The sequence below is a fragment of the Colletes latitarsis genome, chromosome 2 (assembly GCF_051014445.1).
Source record: "Colletes latitarsis isolate SP2378_abdomen chromosome 2, iyColLati1, whole genome shotgun sequence".
Taxonomy (NCBI): domain Eukaryota; kingdom Metazoa; phylum Arthropoda; class Insecta; order Hymenoptera; family Colletidae; genus Colletes; species Colletes latitarsis.
This window is the reverse complement of record NC_135135.1, coordinates 6077069-6099361: the sequence shown is the minus strand read 5'-3', so window position 1 is coordinate 6099361 and position 22293 is coordinate 6077069. Positions and strand designations below refer to the sequence as shown.

The 22293-nt window shown below is 37.5% G+C and overlaps 1 protein-coding gene across 5 annotated transcripts in view; it reads right to left on the bottom strand.

The window, feature by feature from the left end:
* Nucleotides 1-2469: 2469 nt before the first annotated feature.
* The window catches only part of Cut (homeobox protein, cut), a 255987-nt gene continuing 236163 nt past the window's right edge, over nt 2470-22293 (bottom strand). For 2 of the 5 annotated variants that reach the window (XM_076778847.1, XM_076778839.1), the window contains exons 6-9: nt 18551-18905; nt 12727-13384; nt 12375-12648; nt 2470-8631 (exon numbers count right to left, since the gene is read on the bottom strand). In XM_076778847.1, the coding sequence (XP_076634962.1) occupies nt 6941-8631; nt 12375-12648; nt 12727-13384; nt 18551-18905 (2978 nt within the window). In that variant the 3' untranslated portion in view covers nt 2470-6940. The remainder of the gene's footprint in view (nt 8632-12374; nt 12649-12726; nt 13385-18550; nt 18906-22293) is intronic. The other 3 variants (XM_076778866.1, XM_076778874.1, XM_076778857.1) reach the window with 3 other exon arrangements.

Below are 22293 nucleotides of genomic sequence, written 5' to 3'. Positions count from 1 at the left end.
TCTGAATTAATGGTCAGTAAAGTTTATAAACTATTCGTGCAATTGAGATATTATCACTATTAGCATTTGGTATGTAATAAAAGTGCCAACAAACATTGTAATTGAATAATGATGTAATTTACCGTGCCATTGTTATTCAGCACAAATTAAGGCTTTTCATAGCGATCAGGTTAATTGTTTAGTATTGTATACGCGAAAAAACAAATTACAATGGAATAATATTACAAAAATTTATAAATATCGAATTTAGTTACAGCATGTTTTAAAACTCAAACTTCATTTGGTTCTGAAACCCCATTTTTGATAGTTAGATACGTGACCTGTATACTTGTTTTAAACAAACTTTGATGTAACATTGCCTGTCCAACGTTTTTCTCGTCAAGATCGGAATAAATCGTCTTATTTATTTTGTATTTAATATACAAAACACTCAGTGAAGCGGAGCTGTATTTCATACAATAGTAAGTATTTATTTTACCTTTTATAAAGCTTAACAATTATTAATTCCTGAATTTCTCTGTGCATATTTTTGTTTTGGAAATACTGAATTTTTATTTTGTTTTCGAGGGCACTTGCTGCAGTCAGTACAGAATTAATTATTCTCTTAGGTTTAGCACAAGATAGTTTTCATTTAATCGTTAGGTTTTGCTTGACAAGCAGAAACAGAAAATTAACAAGCGCATGTAATTTTTTAAAATAGAGAGGCAATTAATTCGATGCAATAAACTATCGTAATTTACAGTGAGTTTCAGAGGATAATCGACTTTTTGTAGTTTTATTGATTGCAGTAAGTGGAAAACACGCTTGAAAAATGTAGCTTTTTTTCATTGCAATGAACGAATACATTTTTACCTCGAATAGAATTTAATTTATTTTTGAGTAAATATCTTATCTTTGAAAATGTCCCAGACAATATCACAGACGAGATATTCACCTAATGTATTTTTTCGGCCTATTTTTCTTTTTTACCATTTCCGTGTCACTCGCAACGTTACCAACAGATTTAGAAATAAACCCAAGCGGAAGTGAAATAAAAAAGGAAATTACATAAATTTTAGTATTTTTTAACGGAATGAAAGCTATACGGTCCATCATTGAATATTAATCGATTAATTTCGCCAATGAAATTACTCCAAAGTAATCAATCGATTAAGATTATTTAAAGATTTCAAGATTATTAAAATACGTAAGGATGTACTTCATTGACAACTACATTGAAAATTCTCTATTTTTTATTTTAAATTGTAACACATCATTTATTTATACAATAACTTGGTATGGCAGTCAGATCGGGTCATCAAACTCCATAAGGTGATAGGTCTATTCGTATACCTCGTATGTGTTTCACACAGCATCAAAAGAAAAACGGTAGCTTGGAATGTTTATTGTATTTCTTTTGCAATCGCGATTCCTACCTAGGGTAACCTCGACGAGAATATTTTAAGTTTAAAAGTTACGTGATTCGAGAGCATGATATATATTTCGAAAGATAAGAAAAGTTACGTGATTAGAGAGTACAATATCCAAAAATATTATTATTTTGGAAAAAACCATAACAGTCTCTGCAGTCGCATTACCATTTTCGTGTCATTCACAACATTACCAACAGATTCAGAAATGAATTTTAATCCCTTCCCCATAGTCAACTCACATGTATTTACGCACACACTACAGCTATCTACCCATCAATACTAATTCAGTGAATAGTTTCTCAACTGACCACCATCCATGAGAAGAGGCCGCTAAAATCAGCTCCGAATTTTCAGGTCGGTATGGCAGTCAGATTCGGCCGCGAAAGTCCATAAGGTGATTGGTCTACTCGTATACCTCGTCTGTGGTGAAAGCATAGACGAGGTATGATTGTGGTGAAAAGTCTACTCGATACCTCATCTATGACAATATAAAGTATTATTTGTTATTGGCACTTGTAAAAGTAGAAAGCTATCGTACCGTTCGTCGGTAGCAAAAGCACCAACAGTAGATAACATTTTAATAATATGTACAAAACAAGAAATAAAATTAAAAATTCACGAAGGCATTTATAAATGATGATTTTATTGATATTCGTAACAACAATAACATAATATCGTCGTATTACCGATTTATAACGTTTTCAGCTTTTCGTGTTTTTCATTGTCGACAGATGATAAAGAAGTTGGATTTCATTAATTATATTTTTCAATGTTATTGTTTTTCTCGACACTTCTTTGTTCAGATTATTATTGACGAAATTTGTACCTAATACAAATACAATTTTTCTTCCGCATTACTGTTCTTGCATCTCGATGATTTCAAACGTTGACTAGGAAACAATAGAAAAATTACATTGGATTCCGTTTACTTCGAACTTTTCTTCATGCACTATAATTACAATGTTTGTTGTTGATTTGTTTACTTAATTCGAAGTTTTAATATTTCGATAAATACATTGAAAAATAAGGAGGGATCAATAGAATAACCGTTATGCAATTTTCAATACAGTTCTTTTAATTTAGAAATTCTTGAAAGGAGACACTGATATGAATAATATAATCATATACGTATATACAATAAAGAGAATTTTCCATTTGTATCGTGTTTAAATTGTATTATTGCGTGTCTAAAGTTATCGAGGAATTATAATCTGTAGATTGTTTACCAGATTTCCTACCAAAGGAGAATTAATCTGTACACCGGTATGTCGTAAACGTGCGAGACATCGAGTGTTCCGTTAATTTACACGCTTTTCGTGCTTTTCGTTCGCATGAAAACGATTTAAAAGAAGAAGGAAACAATTTTTAACAATTAAAAATCAACCAACGATTTCGATAAATCATTTAATATATAAATTAATGAATAAATAAGAATCGTAATAAATTTTCCCATTCTCGTGCGCGATCGTGCAAAATGTACGTTAGAAAAATTTGAATCCTAGTGGTCGCCACCTTCGCGATAAGAACCCACGTACGCTCGATGCCTCCGAAGATGCGATTTCTACAGAAATTGCCGCAAAGGAATCGTCGGTGATCTTCCCGTTTGTTTAAAAATCCAAAATAAAATCTCTCGTGTAGTCTTCAATACTTTGTATACCTTATTTATTTTTCTTCTTCATCTTCGTATAATAATCATAAACGTACAATTTAAAACAATAGTGCTCGTGTGAGTGTGTATGTATGTATGTGTATGCAATGTACAGGATAATCTTTAAGCTATAATACAGTTTGAAATGAAACACAAATTAATAAACTATTACGTTAGGTAGACCTTCTCGTTTTTTTTTTTTTTAATACAATTATTTTTACTACTGAATGACAATGTCCTTTCTCAGCGTATAATACCTTGCTTCTCTCGTCTCCCGTTTTACTTTTCCCCCGAAAAATTTTGATCATTTTACGCGGCACGTACGCGCGTATACAAGAGCATCGATAACTTTTCATTTCCTGAATATCTATCTACAGTTATCTTTACGTTTTCGTTATTTATTATTATTTTTTTTTTATTTTGTATCGTCGGTTCTGTAAAATATTCATTATTATGTTTACGATATGATTTTTCCTCCTTCCGGTGGTCCTTGTCTGAACCCCGCTCGTGTGTCCGCACGAACCTTTTCCCTATATTACAAACTCCCTACCCGAAGAACCGGGTACTCGCCTAGAAAGCCGTTTCCGCTTAAATAATTAAAGCTATCTGCTATCTAGAGTCTATTCGGTATCTACAGAAGAACCTATATGCCTCGCAACTCGCTCGAGAAACAAGAGAAAAAAAATTGTGAAAAGAGAAGGGGACGAGTGGTTGAAGATTTTTTGGGTTTCGGAGTGTGGCCGGGAAGGGGAATGGACGAATGGGTGGGCGAAAGGGGAAGGGGGGTGAAAAAACAAAGAAACCACGATGCCGATCGTCCCTAAGTGGATCGGGTTACATACAGTTTACTCAGCTGCGCGATCAGCGACGATCAGGTCAGCAATTGTTCGCGTCGTAACCCAACGAGATTGACAATCGGACGGTCTCATCAGGCTGGTTTGCAGTCGTGTGTTCGGCGACTAATGCTCGACTTGAGATCCATTTTTGTTCCCTGGTTGCCTCTTCGCTCTTTCGGGTCCACCGAGTTCTCTGACGTTATGCTGTTCCCAGTTGCTGGTTCGCGTTCGATTGTCAGGCAGCTTCGCGTGACTGGTCGATGTCATTAAGTTACGAGCAACGATAAACAGCGTAGACGGCAATAATAATAACGACGATAATAATAATAATAATAATTAGAATAATAATTAGAATAATAATAATAATAATAATAATGTTTAAGGATAACGAGGGTGACGTTAATCGATATCGATAATCAGTGGTGAGGATGATAAATAATAGCGTCGTGTACCGTTCGTACTTCAGTCCCCCGAAGGTTCTAGGTTCGCGTGAAAAACCGTAAATTGAAGAAAGAAAAATGTCGGATCACTGGTCTCTCAATTAGCAATGCCCTTTTTTTGTTCAAGTGTTTCTCTCACTGGGGTTGGCTGTCTCGCTCGCACGTCATATTTTTTCCCTTTCACTCATTCCGTTTTCACTCATATCTCTCTCTCTCTCTCTCTCTAGCCATTGTTCGTTTTAACTGCGGACTAGAATTTAATCGAAGATTAAAATTTAATCTGGTAAATACAAGTTTGATTCGTAATATCGAGGATAATTTTTTTTTTTGTTGCCCCTTTCTCTCTCGCACAAGCACGCACGCACACTCTCGCTTTCTTTTCATTCTCAGGCTTCGAGATAGTATACGGTAATCGTAATTATATGTTCTCCTGTCGCGCTCCTACGCGTAACGCGGACCCGACGCCGCGTTTCCGCGTGGCTGCGGAAGAACGGACACCATTTTCCTTTTGTTTCCTTTTTTCTTTTCGTTCGACGCCCCGCGGTCGATTCGTCTTCGTCGGAGACGCGGCGTCGGCGTCCGTCGCGTACGGCGCTCGGGTCGCCATTACTTCCGCGTGAATATATCGCTATTAAAGAGTTAAGTGTGGTAATTAAGTATAATATACAAGATTTGTGTATGTGTAATGTTCTCGTATGTTCCGAGTCTCTTTTTTGTACAGTTATTTACATCGTTGATGCGAGCTTACGGTGCCACGCTTTAACACCCGGTATAAAGATGCCGGCGCATCTTCGTCGCACAGAAAGAGGCCGCCCTCCAGCCCCCACGTACGTCGCGTTTTTTTTTTTTAATTTTATCATCGCATATAAGCTCTATCACATTGGCTTCACAAGCCGTATCGTTATCGCGATAAGAATTCGAATGGTAATAAAATAATACAATATAATCAATAATAATAATAATAATAAAATAGCAATGATAACGTAAGCCTAATAATACAGTAATATTGGTAGTAACTGATAACCTCGATCATCGATCGCCTCGTATAACTAGCTTTCTCTATGCGGGAATAGAAAAAAAAAAACAAAGACTACTCAGAAGTGGACAGATCAGGGCTTGACAATTGTTATAATATAGGTTTAGGTTCTTAAAACAGATACGAAGAATTTTTACTCCAAACAATCGTTACAAAGAACCTAAATTTCGGACTGTATCGGTTCCTTGCATCGGCTCTCGTATAGCTTCTATATTTTTTAGGTTCTGAATCTATATAATGTAAATAAATTCTGAATAGTCAGATCGGACGTTGATTATCTTTTCAAGATATATATGAGATATATTTAGACTATACAGATTCAGAACTGTTTCAGAACCTATATCATGAACCTATATCGTAAACCAACATAATTCGGCTTTTAGGTTCTTCGTAACAGGATCATTTGGAACAAAAGTTCTTCGCAACAGCTTCCACACCAGAACTTGTATATAACGGTTTGAAACAATTACTTTCGGAACCTACTCAAGCCCTGGGACAGATTTTTGCTCGGCCCTGGCCCGCTTGCCAATTCGGGAACACCAAAACGGAAACTACGTATCTCCCAACGACGTAACGAAAATTTGATAACAGCCGGTTCTAGGCGATCTCGTTGCCTGTTCATGGAAAACATCGCCCAGGGCAAGCAAGACGCAGGACGAAGAGCGAGAGGACGTTTTACGTTTCTAACTTGTTTCGTATTTTTGTTTTTTTTCCCGTTGCGAATAAACGACCGCGCTTTAACCGAACAGATAAAAAGGTACGTAATCGGAGAGCGGAGTGTAGTAACATTAACAGCTTAACAACTATGGGGATAGGAGAAGTGTATAAACAATATAACATGAATCACAATTATGCAATAATTATTAATCGCTCATCTTGGCGCGTAATTAGATAAAATTAATAATAATTTGATCTAACAACTGGTTATTCGTAGATTGCACTCTGACGAACCCGGACCCTTTCCGTTTTCCCGTTCGGTTCTTACTTTCTCCACTTTCTTTTCCTACCTTGAAACATCCCTCAGGGTCCGCTCGAAAACGGAAGCGGCCAGGGTTTCTTCGGATTTCGAGCGAATGTGCGACGATCGTCTCTCCCTCCCTCATTATCCCCCGAGCTACCTCGTCGCATTACAGTCTTCTAACAATACAAATCCGCTGTAGTAACCGTGCACACCCAACACACTATTCCGTTCCGTATCGATTAAAACGTTACGAAAACAGTTCTTTTGATTGAGCTCCATCTTCCTCGATAGCAGCCTCCCTGCCGGTAGCCTTTGCACGCCAGATCAAAGGTTCATGCACATCTGCGCGTCTTTTTTTTGTTCACGTATCCTACTTTGTATTCGCCATCCTATGATAATGCCCTCGTAGTAGGCAGGACTCGGCCAATCAGACCTGACCGAATCCTATGACTGGTTTCCTCTTTAAGAACTTAACTAGGCCGTAGTCGTCGGCTAAATTGTGACCGTAACTTCCGCAGCGTCATTTTGGCATGTTTAAACGTCGTCCACTTCGATCCTCACCCGTTCGAATATTTGTCCAATGCGGTCTCGCGACCACACGATCCTCTTAATAATCCCACGTTTCTTCTGGCTCGTGTTTCACTACGTTCTCCTTGGGACTTTCCTCCGTAGACGGTTGCGTTTGCTGCGTTGAGGGCGGCCTCGGCGACGTCACTGGACTGTTCTGTCCAGATTTCGGACTAGGTAGAGGGCTGTCTCGGTCCTGGCCGTTGTTTCCGGAGACGGACGATACGTCGCTTTGCGCGTCCTCTTCGTATCTGTCCTGCACTGGGGTCGGTTCCACCCTGATCGTCTCCTCCGCTTCTCTTTTCACACCGTAATCGTCCGTTTGCATCACGCAAACGCCGTTTATGATCACCTCGTCGCCCGTTCTGACCGGTTCCTGCCACTCCGGGTTCACCCACTGCGGAGCGGCAGGTTTCCGTCTGTTCGATCTGACCGTGGCTGGCGCGGTGGGTGTCTCCGCCGGTTCCCTCTTTATACTACCCGCCGATCCTTCGGAGTCTTCGCTGCCAAGATTGCTCATCGCGTCCTCCGCGTCCTCGTCTTCGAACTCCTGGTTTGGTTCCCTCTTCAACGAGCTCATCGACAAATCTAGACCGGAACACTGCTCCTTCAGCGCGTTCCCCACCAACGCGGCCAAGTTGGGGTTGAAGTACGGCGAGTAGGGCAGAGGCACGTTGCCCAAGCCCAGTCTCTCTTTTTGGATCTCCAGTAGTCTTTGGTTCAACAGCAATCTAAACTGAACTGGGTCGAACGGCTGGCCAGGTTCCCTGGGAGATTGGGGTTCCGGCTGGCCGTGCGGCGTTTGCTGCTTCAGTCTCATCCGATGATTGTGAAACCAGTTGGTTATCGTTCTCGAGGATAGCGCCAATTCGCTGGCGAGAAACTCGATGGTGGCCACGTTCGGGTACGGATCGAGAGCGAAAGCGAGCCTCAAGGCTTCCTTCTGCTCCTCGGAGAAGAGGACTCGTTGTTTCTTGGCGGATGCTGGCCCCGGACCGGGCGAGGCCGCGTGATAGAACTCCGCCGTGTCGTTGCTCGACGTGTCCGAGCTGTTATCGTGGCCTGGTCCGCTGCTGCGTCGTCTTTTGTTCGCCTCCCTCCGTTCGTTCTTCAGCGCCTGTAACCGATCGACGTTGTGCGCGTCCGACAGCCACAGTTGCATCCTGATGAACGGCTCCCGACCCTTTATACTGAGCATGTGCCACGGTTTCGGTTTGCTCAGCAGCTCGCTGACGGATCCTTGCGACAAACCGAGCACAGCCTCGCCGAAGATCTTCTGTCCGATGTTGTTCGCCAGCAGCGCCTCTTTGATCTTCGTCGTGATTGTTTGGGTGTCGAGGTCCTGCGTCAGCGCGGCCATTTCGTACACGCTGGGCGAGATGTGCGGATGAAGACCGCGAAGAGGCGACGGAGTCATCTGATGATGCGGCGAGTGAAGATTCATTTGTTGCTGCTGTTGTTGCTGTTGCTTCTTCTGCAGCTCTTGCATACTGAGCTGCGTGTGAGGATGAAGGGGACCCGGGGGCGTTAACATCATCGGTGGAGGCGGTTGAGGGTGCTGAGGAAGCTGAGGACTCTGCTGAGGCGGTCCGAGTTGTATTTGGTTTTCTTGCTGATGTTGGGCGACCGCCTGAGCGGCTGCCTGCGCCGCGGCCTGCGCCTTCGCGGCGTTCTGAAGCTGTTCCTGAACCAGTTTCGTTGGAGGCATAGGCTTCATCGGCGTTCCACAAGCTGTAAAAGATAAACGACACAAATATTGAAGAATCGTTGCGCACTAACCGCGTCTAATAGTCCGAAAGCTCTGTCGAACGGATGTCAGAATGTTGTTTCGTTCGATTCTGCCAACAAACGTTCGCTCGTCTTATTGGGTTGATGCAGTAAATTCGTGCTCTTCCTTTTTATCGAATGATAATTAATTGGAACTAAGAAATACAGAAAATTTCATCAATTATATTGTGGTGGACATACAAGGTGTTTGGCCACATTTGAGAAAAATTTTAATGGGAGATTCTAGAGGCCGAAATAAGACGAAAATGAAGAATACCAATTTGTTCATTGAGGCTTAGTTAAAAAGTTATTAACAAAATTATTAATAATATTTGTCCACCTACACGAATTTTTTTCTGGACAGTGCGTAGGATTTTGGGGGTATATCTATTCGCCAAAAATAATTGTAATTGACCTCTGCAACCGAAAATAATTTTTTCAGAATGATTTGAAATTTTTTAATAACTTTTTAACGAAGCCTCATCAACAAATTGATATTCTTGATTTTCGTCTTATTTTGGCCTGTAGAATCTCCCATTAAAATTTTTCCCAGGAGTGGCCGAACACCCTGTATATGCTCGTGGACAAAATTATAACACATTCATTGGATTCTAACGTATGTATAACAGTACTTAATACTAGAACTACCGACAATTATGGTGTATTTATTTGTACATTAAAACGGTAGATATTTGAAGAATTGTATAATACAATGGAAATAAATGTTTATTCATTCTTTTATAGAAAATTGCGGTAAATTTGAAAAAATCCAGTCGAGTAAATTTGTAATAACTTTTATGAGAATTTACGAATGAGTCATTTTGACCAGTTTGATAGTTCTAGTGTTAACAAAGAAGAATGTTCCTAGAATGCAATTGTAAACAAACAGAAGATATGAAAACATTTCCCAGAAGTAAAATATTTCGAAATTATAATAGCACAAAATTATAGGACATTTCCGTTGCAAAAAGTCATTCTGTGAAGCTACATTTGCGTGTATTGTCTTATAAATCTTTTGATGGAATGACTCTGCCAGTATAAATCAAAAAACGAATAAAACTAAAAGCATGTCACGTAGCAAATTATTAAATGAGAATGAAGAAGCAGACATTTTGTGATCAGAAGCAAAAATAGATTATTTAGAATAGATTAGACTTGAAATGAATACAAGTCAGTATGACATATATTAAATTTTGTTAATTCTAAGAGAAGAGAACAAGAAGACTAACAACTTTTTTTTTCAAGAAACAAAAGAGCAGTTTAAACTTATGAAAATATTATTTAGATATAAATTGTCTTGTTTTACACGTAACATTGTTTAGCAGAAGTACCATATTATCCCAATTCGGAGGGTGTCTTATAGTTTTATACACCAGTGTTCTTATGAACGCTTTTTTAATGGCATACATATACAATTATCTCGAAAACTAAGTTGACATACCTTCCGAGAATATATTTATTGTGAAGGAAACAATGTGATCAATATTCTGACGAGGTCAGTGTCATTTGTCAACAATAATTTTAGAATTGATTAGTTGTTTGCAAACAAGTGTAAGAATAAGACTACTGTCTCATTTGTGAGAGAAGATATTACTAGTGAAATGGAATGTAAGTTAACAATCAATAACGATTGACTAACAATCATATGTTTAAAAACAATATGAATGTACGAATATTCCACGTTACTCGTGAAATAATTTTCTTCGAAAAAGTTAAACAATTATACAATTACAGTCCAGAAAGTGCCAAAATACTTTACGAAAAATTGCTATCAGTGTGGAAACTGTTAATAAAATTGTACAACGAATTATAAATATAGGCAATGCAGAAAATTTGACAAGATCAATATCAAGTCTTATTGAGAGAAAAGTTGTTGCAAACCTTTTTATTTCAGTAGAACAAATAAAGGGAGAATTGTCTTTACTAATTCAAGAAACGTAAATTCGAAAGAGAATATATAAGAGACCATATATTAATAAAGTAAATGCTCGCAAACGTTTGTTAAAAAATATTATTTACCGATGAATCCAAATTTAAACATTGCAACAACCGCAAATGTGTAAAAAAAGTGGGGTTGTTTCTTGACTTTTGGGATTGGTAATTTGCATTTTATCGATGGTAATCGACAGAACAATGTCATTTGTGCTACGACAAGATAACAATTCTAATTTTTTGAAGAAAATAAAATTGAAATTACTCCAGAGCCCATATATCTCAATCTCATAAAACACTTACGATACCACTTGGACTGAAATATTCCAAAAGCTGCAAAATATATAATAAAAACACGTTTCGAAAAGCAATTCTATTCCAAAACTACTTGAAGCAATTATTTGTAATAAAGGATATCAAACATAATATTAAAAATAAATCCGTAGTTTGATAAAAGTTATACAGATATTTTCTGTTTTTCTCTGTTTATTCATTTTACAATATAGCTTCAGATTGATGTTACGAAGTTCTGCTATTCGTATAATATTTTGCGTCACTTTAAAATAATAAAAACTGATCTTTCAATTGTGTCAACTTATGTTCCGAGACGACTGTATATTCAACAGATGCAGACCTTTGGTGAATTTTTCAAAGACAGCATGCCGAATCATATTTCTCAACTAATAACAAATAAAGAAGCTCCTACAGAGTACTAACGAATCAAAATATATCTCAATTATATTACTTTTATTATTATATTTTACTGCTATAGTTATGCAACAATATCATGTTTTAAATGGTATCTTCGCGTAAATACACATGGATTCGCCAGAACGTTTCTAAAGTCTGCACGATTGTGTTTTTGCATTCATACAGAAAAGTCCAAAATATTGAAAAATGTAGGTGACGCTATAGTTGTGGAACGCAACCGTATCGCATTATAAAGACAATTGCTAATAATTTACTGCTATAGTTATGCAACAATATCATGTTTTAAATGGTATCTTCGCGTAATTACACATGGATTCGCCAGAACGTTTCTAAAGTCTGTACGATTGTGTTTTGGCATTCCTACAGAAAAGTCCCAAATATTAAAAAGTGTAGGTGATGCTATGGTTATGGAATGCAACCGTATCGCATTATAAAGACGATTGCTAATAATTTACTGCTATAGTTATGCAACAATATCATGTTTTAAATGGTATCTTCGCGTAATTACACATGGATTCACCAGAACGTTTCTAAAGTCTGTAGGATTGTGTTTCTGCATTCATACAGAAAAGTCCAAAATATTGAACAATGTAGGTGATGCTATAGTTGTGGAACGCAACCGTATCGCATTATAAAGACAATTGCTAATGATTTACTGCTATAGTTATGCAACAATATCATGTTTTAAATGGTATCTTCGCGTAATTACACATGGATTCGCCAGAACGTTTCTAAAGTCTGTAAGATTGTGTTTTTGCATTCCTACAGAAAAGTCCAAAATATTGAAAAATGTAGGTGATGTTATAGTTGTGGAACGCAACCGTATCGCATTATAAAGACGATTGCTAATGATTTTAAATGCGGATTTAGGTATGCCGGTAGAGTAAGGATCGCGGATGTACGATTCAGCGAGAAGAGGGGAGAAGTGACGTGGCACGAAGTCACTCATCAACCCAATAAATGGCAGTCGAACGATTCGTTCTTTCGATCGTAGCATCATTCGGCCGATAGTTTCGAGCTCCCAAACTACGTTTTTAGTAAAATAACAAAACATCTATATTGACCTGAGTTAAACTTACGAGGCAGGCCACCGTAGCCGCCGGTCCTCATCAGTTTTTCCGGTGCGATCTTGTACTGGCTAGCTACCAGCTTGTGCACGGCGTTGTCGTCCTCGAGGAACATCTTCATCCTGATGAATGGCTCGCGGCCTTTTTGCGTGAGCATGTGCCAGGGCTTTGGCCGCGCCAGGAGGTCGGAGACGGATCCCTGAGAAAGACCCAGCACGGATTCACCGAAAAGACGTTGGGAAATGGAATACTGAGACAATTGTTCCTTCACCTGGGAAGATGAATCTCGTATGAACATCATCGTTAAGGCAAACTACTTAAAAGGGCGATCGAAACGTGTTTCACTTACTCTCTTCACAATGTCCTCGGTGTTTAGGTTATTGTACATGTCGAATTGTTGCTGCGTGATGGGAGGAAGTACTGCTTTCAGGGGTCTCTGGTTGGCCGAATGATGCGTAGGCGTGGACGGTTGACTGATCAGACTATTCGTGATAGAAGCCATCCTTTGGAGGGGACTGGCTGCCGCCGCACCAGAGAATTCCTCGCTGGGCGTCATCGCCGGCGGAAGAATCGAGTTTCCAAGCGGCGAACTCGCGCTGGATCCGCTCGGGGTGGATTGCGGCGCGGTGGTTTCCTGTTTCGGCCTGACCAACGAGAAAGCGCTACCGGCGTGTCTCATCGCTTCCTCCATCTTTTCTTTCTCCTCCTCGGATACACCGTTTATCATTTTGTTCCTAGGATCCACTTTTCCTAGGCTCAAGTCCTGAACGCCACCACCGTTCGTGGCCAAGTGGTGTTGCTGAAGAGCCTGTTGCTGAAGCGCCAGGAGGCCAGGGAGACCCGGCAGTCCTGGAAGTCCAGTCAACGTGGGGTTCTGACCAGGTGTCGTGTTTAGCTTCTGCAGCTCGCGATGGTACGCGTCCAACGCCAATCGAATGTCGTCCTGCGTACGCTCCATGCCTTGCAGGCCGCCTTGGGCACCACTGAAAAAGTGCGGAAACATCGCACTACAATCAATCGAGGTCGCGTGCTGTCCTCAATAATGAAGGGTATGTGTACGTAATATTCGTCTGGACGGGTCACAGTGTCACGAATCTATGGGCGTTTCGAACAAAATTCATAACTAAGATAACACAAACGTGCTTTCTAGTACTTTAAACTCGAGTTAAAATTGATGAATACTTAACATACGAAATCTAGACAAATCATTAGAATTGTAAAAATGTTCTGCAACTCAAAAGGTCTTATAATACATAATTTTTAGCAATAAATTGTAAAATTCGTCAATTTATCATTAAACGTCAATTTTTGTTTACTTTCGTCCATTGTTCGTCACACTGTGTGGGTATGGATCACGTATTTACATCTGACATTTACGTGTTAACACTTTGACAACCGCCTTTCATGAACTTCACGCAACAGCACGAATCAACTGAAAGTTGTCTATAACTCCCTGCAATATTGAAATTAATAACGCGACATTTTTGAATAATAAAGTTTCTTGAAATATCACGTTGTAACAGTTGTTCCTGTTCGTTACAGGTTTTGCACTTCATATTAAGTCTACAAATCATATACACCCTTTTGCAAATTAAGTTTTTCAACAAAGTTATCATGCTTTTTACTGTATTCTTGATCGATGAAAGGACTAAAAAGGACCACAGAGGACTAGTAGCATAAGTAATCTTAAATATGCATACTTTTTGAAACCTAAATCGTGCCTAGTGCCTCTTAACGTTGTCTTTGAGTTTAGGTAGCATGAAATTAACACTTTACCGACCGGTACCAATTGACCCTAAGCTATGCATTTTTTCTTGTACTTATAAGAATGTTAAATCAAACTTTGTGAAAGTGCTTACTACAGCCCTGCTTTCAGCCCTGGGAAAAATTTTAATGGGGGATTCTAGAGGCCAAAACAAGACGAAAATCAAGAATACCAATTTGTTGATGGAGGCTTCGTTAAAAAGATATTAACAATTAAATTCAAAAATTTCAAATCGTTCTGGAAAAATTATTTTCGGTTGCGGGGCTGAATTATAATCATTTTTGGTCGATAGACATACCCCTGAAATCCTACCCACTTTCGAGAAAAAAATTCGAGTAGTACTGAAATTTTTAGACGAAATTGAAAAATTTCAAATCATTCTAAAAAAATTAGTTCTAGTTGCGGGGGTCAATTACAATCATTTTTGGTCATTATACATACCCCCGAAATCCTACGCATTTCCGAGAAAAAAATTGTTTACCGAAAATATAATTTTTGGCCAGAAATATCTGCCTGAATTTTCATGCGAATCTTTAAAACGTCATAACTTCTGAACGGATTGGACGATTTTAATGTTTAAAAAAGCAAACTACGCGTATTTTGGCGGAGAATATGTACAAATCGCAAAAATATTCGGAAAGTTGGTCCTTGACCCCGCAAAATGAGAAAAACCCCATAAAAATGGTCCCATTTTCAAACAGCTATAACTCGTACAATTGTGAATATATTTCAATGAAACTTTTTTCTGAAGTAGAGCTCATGGATACCTACAAAAAAGTATTAAACAACTTTTCTGTAGAGCGTCAAACAAAATTACTAAAAATGAAAAACGAATTTTTAAGAAAAATCGACCAGGGGGGGGGGGGGGGGTAGGTGCCTAAATTTTTCGACGAAAAAAAAAAATTTCAAACCGTTCTAAAAAAATTAGTTCTGGTTGCGGGGGTCAATTACAATCATTTTTGGTCATTAGACATACCGTCGAAATCCTATCTACTTTCGAGAAAAAAATTCGAGGTGTGAAATTTTTCGACAAAATTAAAAAATTTCAAATCGTTCTGGAAAAATTATTTTCGGTTGCAGGGGTCAATTACAATAATTTTTGGTGAATAGACCTACCCCCTAAATCCTACTCCCTTTCTAGAAAAAAATTCAGTACGGGCGGAACTTTAAACGTTAATAACTTTTTAACGAAGCCTGCATCAACAAATTAGTATTCTTGATTTTCGTCTTATTTTGACCTCTAGAATCTCCCATTAAAATTTTTCCCAGGGTTGGCCGAACACCCTGTATATTGTCCTCTTTCTATTATTACAGGGTAATTAAATCTAGTAATATATTTTATTTTCATGACAACCGGTTAATAAACTATCGGTCGGTAAAGTGTTAAGGGGTAAAAAGTCGATTATTAAGCTACCAGTCGGTAAAGTGTTAACGTAAACACGTTTGTAATGTGGGAAATCTGACCGATCGGTTGTCAATGTGTTAAATAATGAAACAGATATAGCGACACATTAATTTTAGACGCGTACGTCATCTTTTTAGGTATAGTTCGCGCGCGGCCGCTCTATGCCATGACTCACAAGATCTATGGGATGCGCTACCGATTTAGTAGGATACTTTGCAAATGTGTGTTAGAGACATTCTCTAAGAGAACAACTCTACACCCAAACAGTCGTCAAATTAATGCGGGTAAAGCTTGAAAAGGTTCCAACAATAAATGTTTCAAACCCTTTTATAAAAGTTCGAAGTGTTTTTCAGAATTTCAATTCATATAAGCTTTGTAATTGTTAGTTTTTAGGTTCTATGTAGGTTCTGCAACGATTTTGAATCTATATAATGTAGTATAAATATTTATCGTTTGATGTGTTCAGGTCAGATTAGATTTCGTTAGTCTTTTAATTATTTATCTTTCCTTAATTCTTTTTCTATGTCCTTTTTCAATTATTTTGTAACTTGATAAATTTTCGTTAAAACAAAGATTCGTTTATGCGACTCGAAGCATAGGAAAATTAACTTAAGAACACTGACAAGCTTCATCTTTTATCTTAAATGTATTTTCATTTTTTTAATTTTATAATATTAATAAGTAACTTAAATTTTATATTTTGTCAAACGTTTTCTCGTGTTTTTTTATTAATAGAACATCATCTATAATATCTGCTTTTATGGACAAATACCGATAAAGTGAATTTCAATGCTGAAAAATGTTTAGACATTTTACTTTTCTTTGCTTTCTAGTAGAGTAAACTATTTATTCAACTTTTAAATCTGGGTTTTTAAAAATTTCTTCTATTTCATTTTTTAGAATTGGATGTGTTTCATTATTCTTTGATGTACACAGTACGCAACATAGTCCATGTATTTTCTACATTTTGAGTTCATTTTTAAAAATAGTTTTCTTCTTCAATTTTATTAACAGTATCTTCATTTTGGGTGTTATTTTCTATTATAAGTTTGTAAAAGGTCTTTCTTAATATCTTCTATATTTATTCGATGTACATTATACATTATTCTACTACCAGTGGACCATTTAAGAAGTTTTTTGTCAAGTATAACATGCTTCAAGGAGAGCTTTCAACTGATTATACTAAATTTTGTGCAAACTGTATTTTTTAGAGTTAGATGGGAAAAAAGATATTTCTTATGATGTTAACTGATATTTGTCTTAACCCCTTAACGTTCATGCCCAAGTCTGATTGCTTTGAAAAGCGATATTTGTTTAATCTAATGGTTTAAGGAATGATAATATTTGTTTTCTTTCAAATTATACGTTGGATACAACATTGTAAGTAACAAAAACCGCATTTTTAGAAACAAATCCAATAAAGAAAACTGATCATTCTTGGTTAACCCGAAATAGGAGTGTTAAGGGGTTAATATCTACTAAAAGATAGGTGTACAAAAAGTATAGGTTTTCCTACAAAAAACTAGAAGTGACCTTAAAAACTTTGGAAAGAAAGCAGTTAACAAAATGTTTAGTATAATCATGTTAAAGCTCTCTCGAATCCATGTTAAAAAACGTTGTATAAATTCAACGTCGTTACAAAACCTGTATAGAACCTAAAAAATAATGGTTATAGAACTCATATGGAACCTAATGCAAAAACTTTACCACATTGACTGCCACGTTACCCATATATGGATGACATGAATTTTCACTAAGTAATTTTCTAAATAAATCTAGATGGGACTTTTGAACTTTAACGAGACTATAAAAATAAGTTCAATGACAAATTGTGAGTAGTTTCCAGTTGTCTAAAAATAAAGTATCGTTTTCATATAGAATTTTAGGGGTTTAGTCTGACAGTCGATTTGTTATTTGAAACTGATCCTAAAATTTAGGTTCTTTATAACAGTCATTCAGAATAAAATTTCGTAGTAATTGTTTGAAGAATCTGTACTATAACTAGACTGCGGATATTTATGTCAATAAAATATGTCAAAATATGTTAGTAACATATGTCAAATATGTATCAATAATATGCCAAAATATACAGGAATATGCAAAATATATTCAAAATATGTTCAAATAATTTTATTACTTAAACATACGAGTATTTTTTCAATATTGTCAAGAATTAGTTGATGACGTTATCGTTTACAGTCAATTTATAAGCTGAGAACGAACACTCAACATTACTAGATGTAATTGGGGCACATTTGAATTTGCTGAAGTAGCATGCTTTAATTGTTTTAGGTTCTTTAACAATCTGGCCATATAAAATTCGTTTCTGTAGAACCTATCTGCCAAGAATACTTCAGAATTACTGATTAATAATATTCGTAGCATCTATTAACTGTTATATAGGTAAACACGAGATATACATAGCTATGTTGTCATATCTGTCATGACTATCGCATACAAACGATGAATTAGTAGATTGAAATAGATGTTCGGATATAAGCATTAATTTTATGAAAAGTGTGGTCCGATAGTAATATAAAATGTAATTTATTCAGGTCTAATAAACCATACAGCAAAATTACAAAGGTAGCGAAGAAGAGATGTTTTATAAAATTGTTTCGATAGTAATATACAAGCACGGGAATTCCCAGCGACCGACTGGCGAGCTCTACTTGGGGGTTCCCCTACCAGTACTCCAACGTAAAACGCCATCGTGCAGCCATAAGCGTGCCACAAAAAGAAATGCAATAAACATATATGACATATGCAGTATATTTCAATATATATTTTTATACAAAATATGCAAAACAAAAAATATATTTTTAAGGACCTGTAGTAATGAAACAAGCTACTATTTACGTATCACTCTTTTATCTATTTCCTAGAAACATGTGCATTTGAATAAACATCCGCAGTCTAACTATAATAGTTCTCAAGCTCTGAACGCAGCTATAGTTATCTCGTTTTCGCGCGTAGATGGAACATTGTTCGTTCGAGCCTTACCTAGAAGAGAATTCTCGCGGGCCACGGAGATCGTCGACTCTTCTTCCCATCAGTTTTGCCAATTCCTCCTGATAAATCCTGACTACCTTTTCCTGCGGAATGTCATCGTTTTCGTATTTCTTCAGTCTCCTGTTCTGACTGTCGAGCCTGTCCTTGTTGAACGGACTCGGACAACCGATTCTGCTCGGACTTTTGCTGTCTGCGTCGTTCGAGATCTCGTGTTCGCCTCTCATCTGTAGATGGCCAGATTCCGATAGGATATGCGCCAACCTTTCGTCACTCATTTCCGGCGGACCACCTTCCTGTGGTCCGCGCGCGAACGCTGGCATTCCCTGCTCCTTGCCTGAAACATACTCTACGGGTGAGGCACAACTTGTGGTGCGTTCTTACTCGGTTTGGTCTTAAAGGTATGTGTAGAAAATATAATTAGAAATAAGGTTATACGCATTGATCTACCGAAATCCACGAATGTGATGGTTTTCCTGTCGTCTGTTCGACATCATAGATTGTCTAAGATCGCGTCGTTTTCTTCTTCTAACTAATCTCGTTTCTTTAAGGGGGTGTTCTAGGTTCAAGATTATATGCATTGATCTACCGAAATCCACGAATGTGATGGTTTTCCTGTCGTCTGTTCGACATCATAGATTGTCTAAGATCGCGGCGTTTTCTTCTTCTAACTAATCTCGTTTCTTTAAGGGGGTGTTCTAGGTTCAAGATTATATGCATTGATCTACCGAAATCCACGAATGTGATGGTTTTCCTGTCGTCTGTTCGACATCATAGATTGTCTAAGATCGCGGCGTTTTCTTCTTCTAACTAATCTCGTTTCTTTAAGGGGGTGTTCTAGGTTCAAGATTATATGCATTGATCTACCGAAATCCACGAATGTGATGGTTTTCCTGTCGTCTGTTCGACATCATAGATTGTCTAAGATCGCGTCGTTTTCTTCTTCTAACTAATCTCGTTTCATTAGGGGGATGTTCTAGGTTCAAGATTATATGCATTGATCTATCGAAATCCACGAATGTGATGGTTTTCCTGTCGTCTGTTCGACATCATAGATTGTCTAAGATCGCGTCGTTTTCATCTTCTAACTAATTTCGTTTCTTTAAGGGGATGTTCTAGGTTCAAGATTATATGCATTGATCTACCGAAATCCACGAATGTGATGGTTTTCCTGTCGTCTGTTCGACATCATAGATTGTCTAAGATCGCGTCGTTTTCATCTTCTAACTAATTTCGTTTCTTTAAGGGGATATTCTAGGTTCAAGATTGTATGCATTGATCTACCGAAATCCACGAATGTGATGGTTTTCCTGTCGTCTGTTCGACATCATAGATTGTCTAAGATCGCGTCGTTTTCATCTTCTAACTAATTTCGTTTCTTTAAGGGGATGTTCTAGGTTCAAGATTATATGCATTGATCTACCGAAATCTACGAATGTGATGGTTTTCCTGTCGTCTGTTCGACATCATAGATTGTCTAAAATCGCGTCGTTTTCTTCTTCTAACTAATCTCGTTTCTTTAAGGGGATGTTCTAGGTTCAAGATTATATGCATTGATCTACCGAAATCCACGAATGTGATGGTTTTCCTGTCGTCTGTTCGACATCATAGATTGTCTAAGATCGCGTCGTTTTCTTCTTCTAACTAATCTCGTTTCTTTAAGGGGGTGTTCTAGGTTCAAGATTATATGCATTGATCTTCCGAAATCCACGAATGTGATGGTTTTCCTGTCGTCTGTTCGACATCATAGATTGTCTAAGATCGCGGCGTTTTCTTCTTCTAACTAATCTCGTTTCTTTAAGGGGGTGTTCTAGGTTCAAGATTATATGCATTGATCTACCGAAATCCACGAATGTGATGGTTTTCCTGTCGTCTGTTCGACATCATAGATTGTCTAAAATCGCGTCGTTTTCTTCTTCTAACTAATCTCGTTTCTTTAAGGGGATGTTCTAGGTTCAAGATTATATGCATTGATCTTCCGAAATCCACGAATGTGATGGTTTTCCTGTCGTCTGTTCGACATCATAGATTGCCTTAGATCGCGGCGTTTTCTTCTTCTAACTAATCTCGTTTCTTTAAGGGGGTGTTCTAGCCTAGAATCTTCAAAAAACTCTTTTCTTATTTAATTTTATGAAACTGCATGCCCTAGAAAATATTTCTACCGATAGATACTGCTAGATTCACACAATTATATTCTCGAAACTACATTCTTCCAAATAATTTCCATATCTCGAGTTCTAGAGGACCGATTGCCACTAAATTTGGAGGAAATCTTTAGCACAGAATTTTTGAAATTTGATGTTTTTACTATTTGTTCTTTTATACGTAAAAGATGAAAGAAAAAATGGGTAAACTAGCTGTAAAGTGCTAGCGGAATTTTATTTTTCAATATTTTTTTGCGATTCCAGTACCGACCATAACCACATTTATACCGAACAAAATGGTTTCCGGTTCGTTCATTTTAGATCAGCAGAATGGTCGGACTCGTGGAAACCATGAAGCCATATTCGACAAAAGGGTCTTCACTGTATCTTCGGTAAATTTAAATACTTTTACAAAATATTTTGAAAAAGATTGTGCATACTTGTTATATGTATATAGGCCAGAAGCCTATATTTTTTTTCTTTTTACATTCCAAAGAACACATAAAGAACTAACGTCTAGACTACAATTCCCTATAAAGGGTGTAATCTGGTCCAGAAGTCGAAACAAAACGATCTTTGCTTCTTCATTCTCTTAAACTATGCATTTTTGAAAACACGTCTGCAGCAGGATTTGTTTGAATTCGTAAAATTAACGGCGTTACAGCTGTTCGAAGAGCACAATTTGTATCTATCTATCGCAAAACTTTAAACACGTTTTAAACACATTATTTGAATGTTTTATTTATGATAATTTACACAGTTTTCTTTTTTTATTTAAAATTAATAAAACGGTTGTAGTCTTGTACATAGTCAGACCATTTTTTTTCAGCCACACGTATCTCTATAATAAATATCATGACTTGGATTTTGATATATTCGAGCAACCTTAATTTTTTACAACGAACTCGAATTTAGAGTTTGAAATTTCTAAGCCTCAATATTGTACAATATTCTTTGAACTGATAACGTATGCAATAGTATTCTAGATCTTCGAACGTTCGATTTCTCCCATATCCATATTGATCAATTGAGAATTTGTTTAAGAAAATTTTCAGAGCCTGAAACTCCAGATTCAAATTCTAAAAACTGCCCCTTAGAAATATTAATCTACGAACAGACGCTCAACCGGCGTTAATTCAGTTTCGAAAGTCTATATCGCTGAATTTCCTTGATTTCTCTCGATGAGGGAATACGAAACGTCGCCACGTGTGCAGCCCCCGAAATGTCAGAAACTTCAACGCGTGAAAATTCAAATTTCGCCACGATCAATGTCGTTCAATTCCAACCATTAGCGACTAATGTTCGATAAGGAAGAAGCAGTCCCACGTATCTAATCAGAACCGAGGGCTGATTTCATGTTTGATCGAACGTGGGAGCAATTAATACAACGGAAAATTAATAATACGGGCTGGAAAACCCGAACGTAGAGTACACCCCGACGACGATAATTAAAATAGCCTTTTCTGGGACCTCACACTTGCGGCCATCCCCTAGCACATAGGCAACAGCGACGTTCTACGTGTTTCCCGTCTAATTGACTAATCAACCGTAAGATTCAGACGAATGAGCCATCGATCATGTCTTTGATTGCTT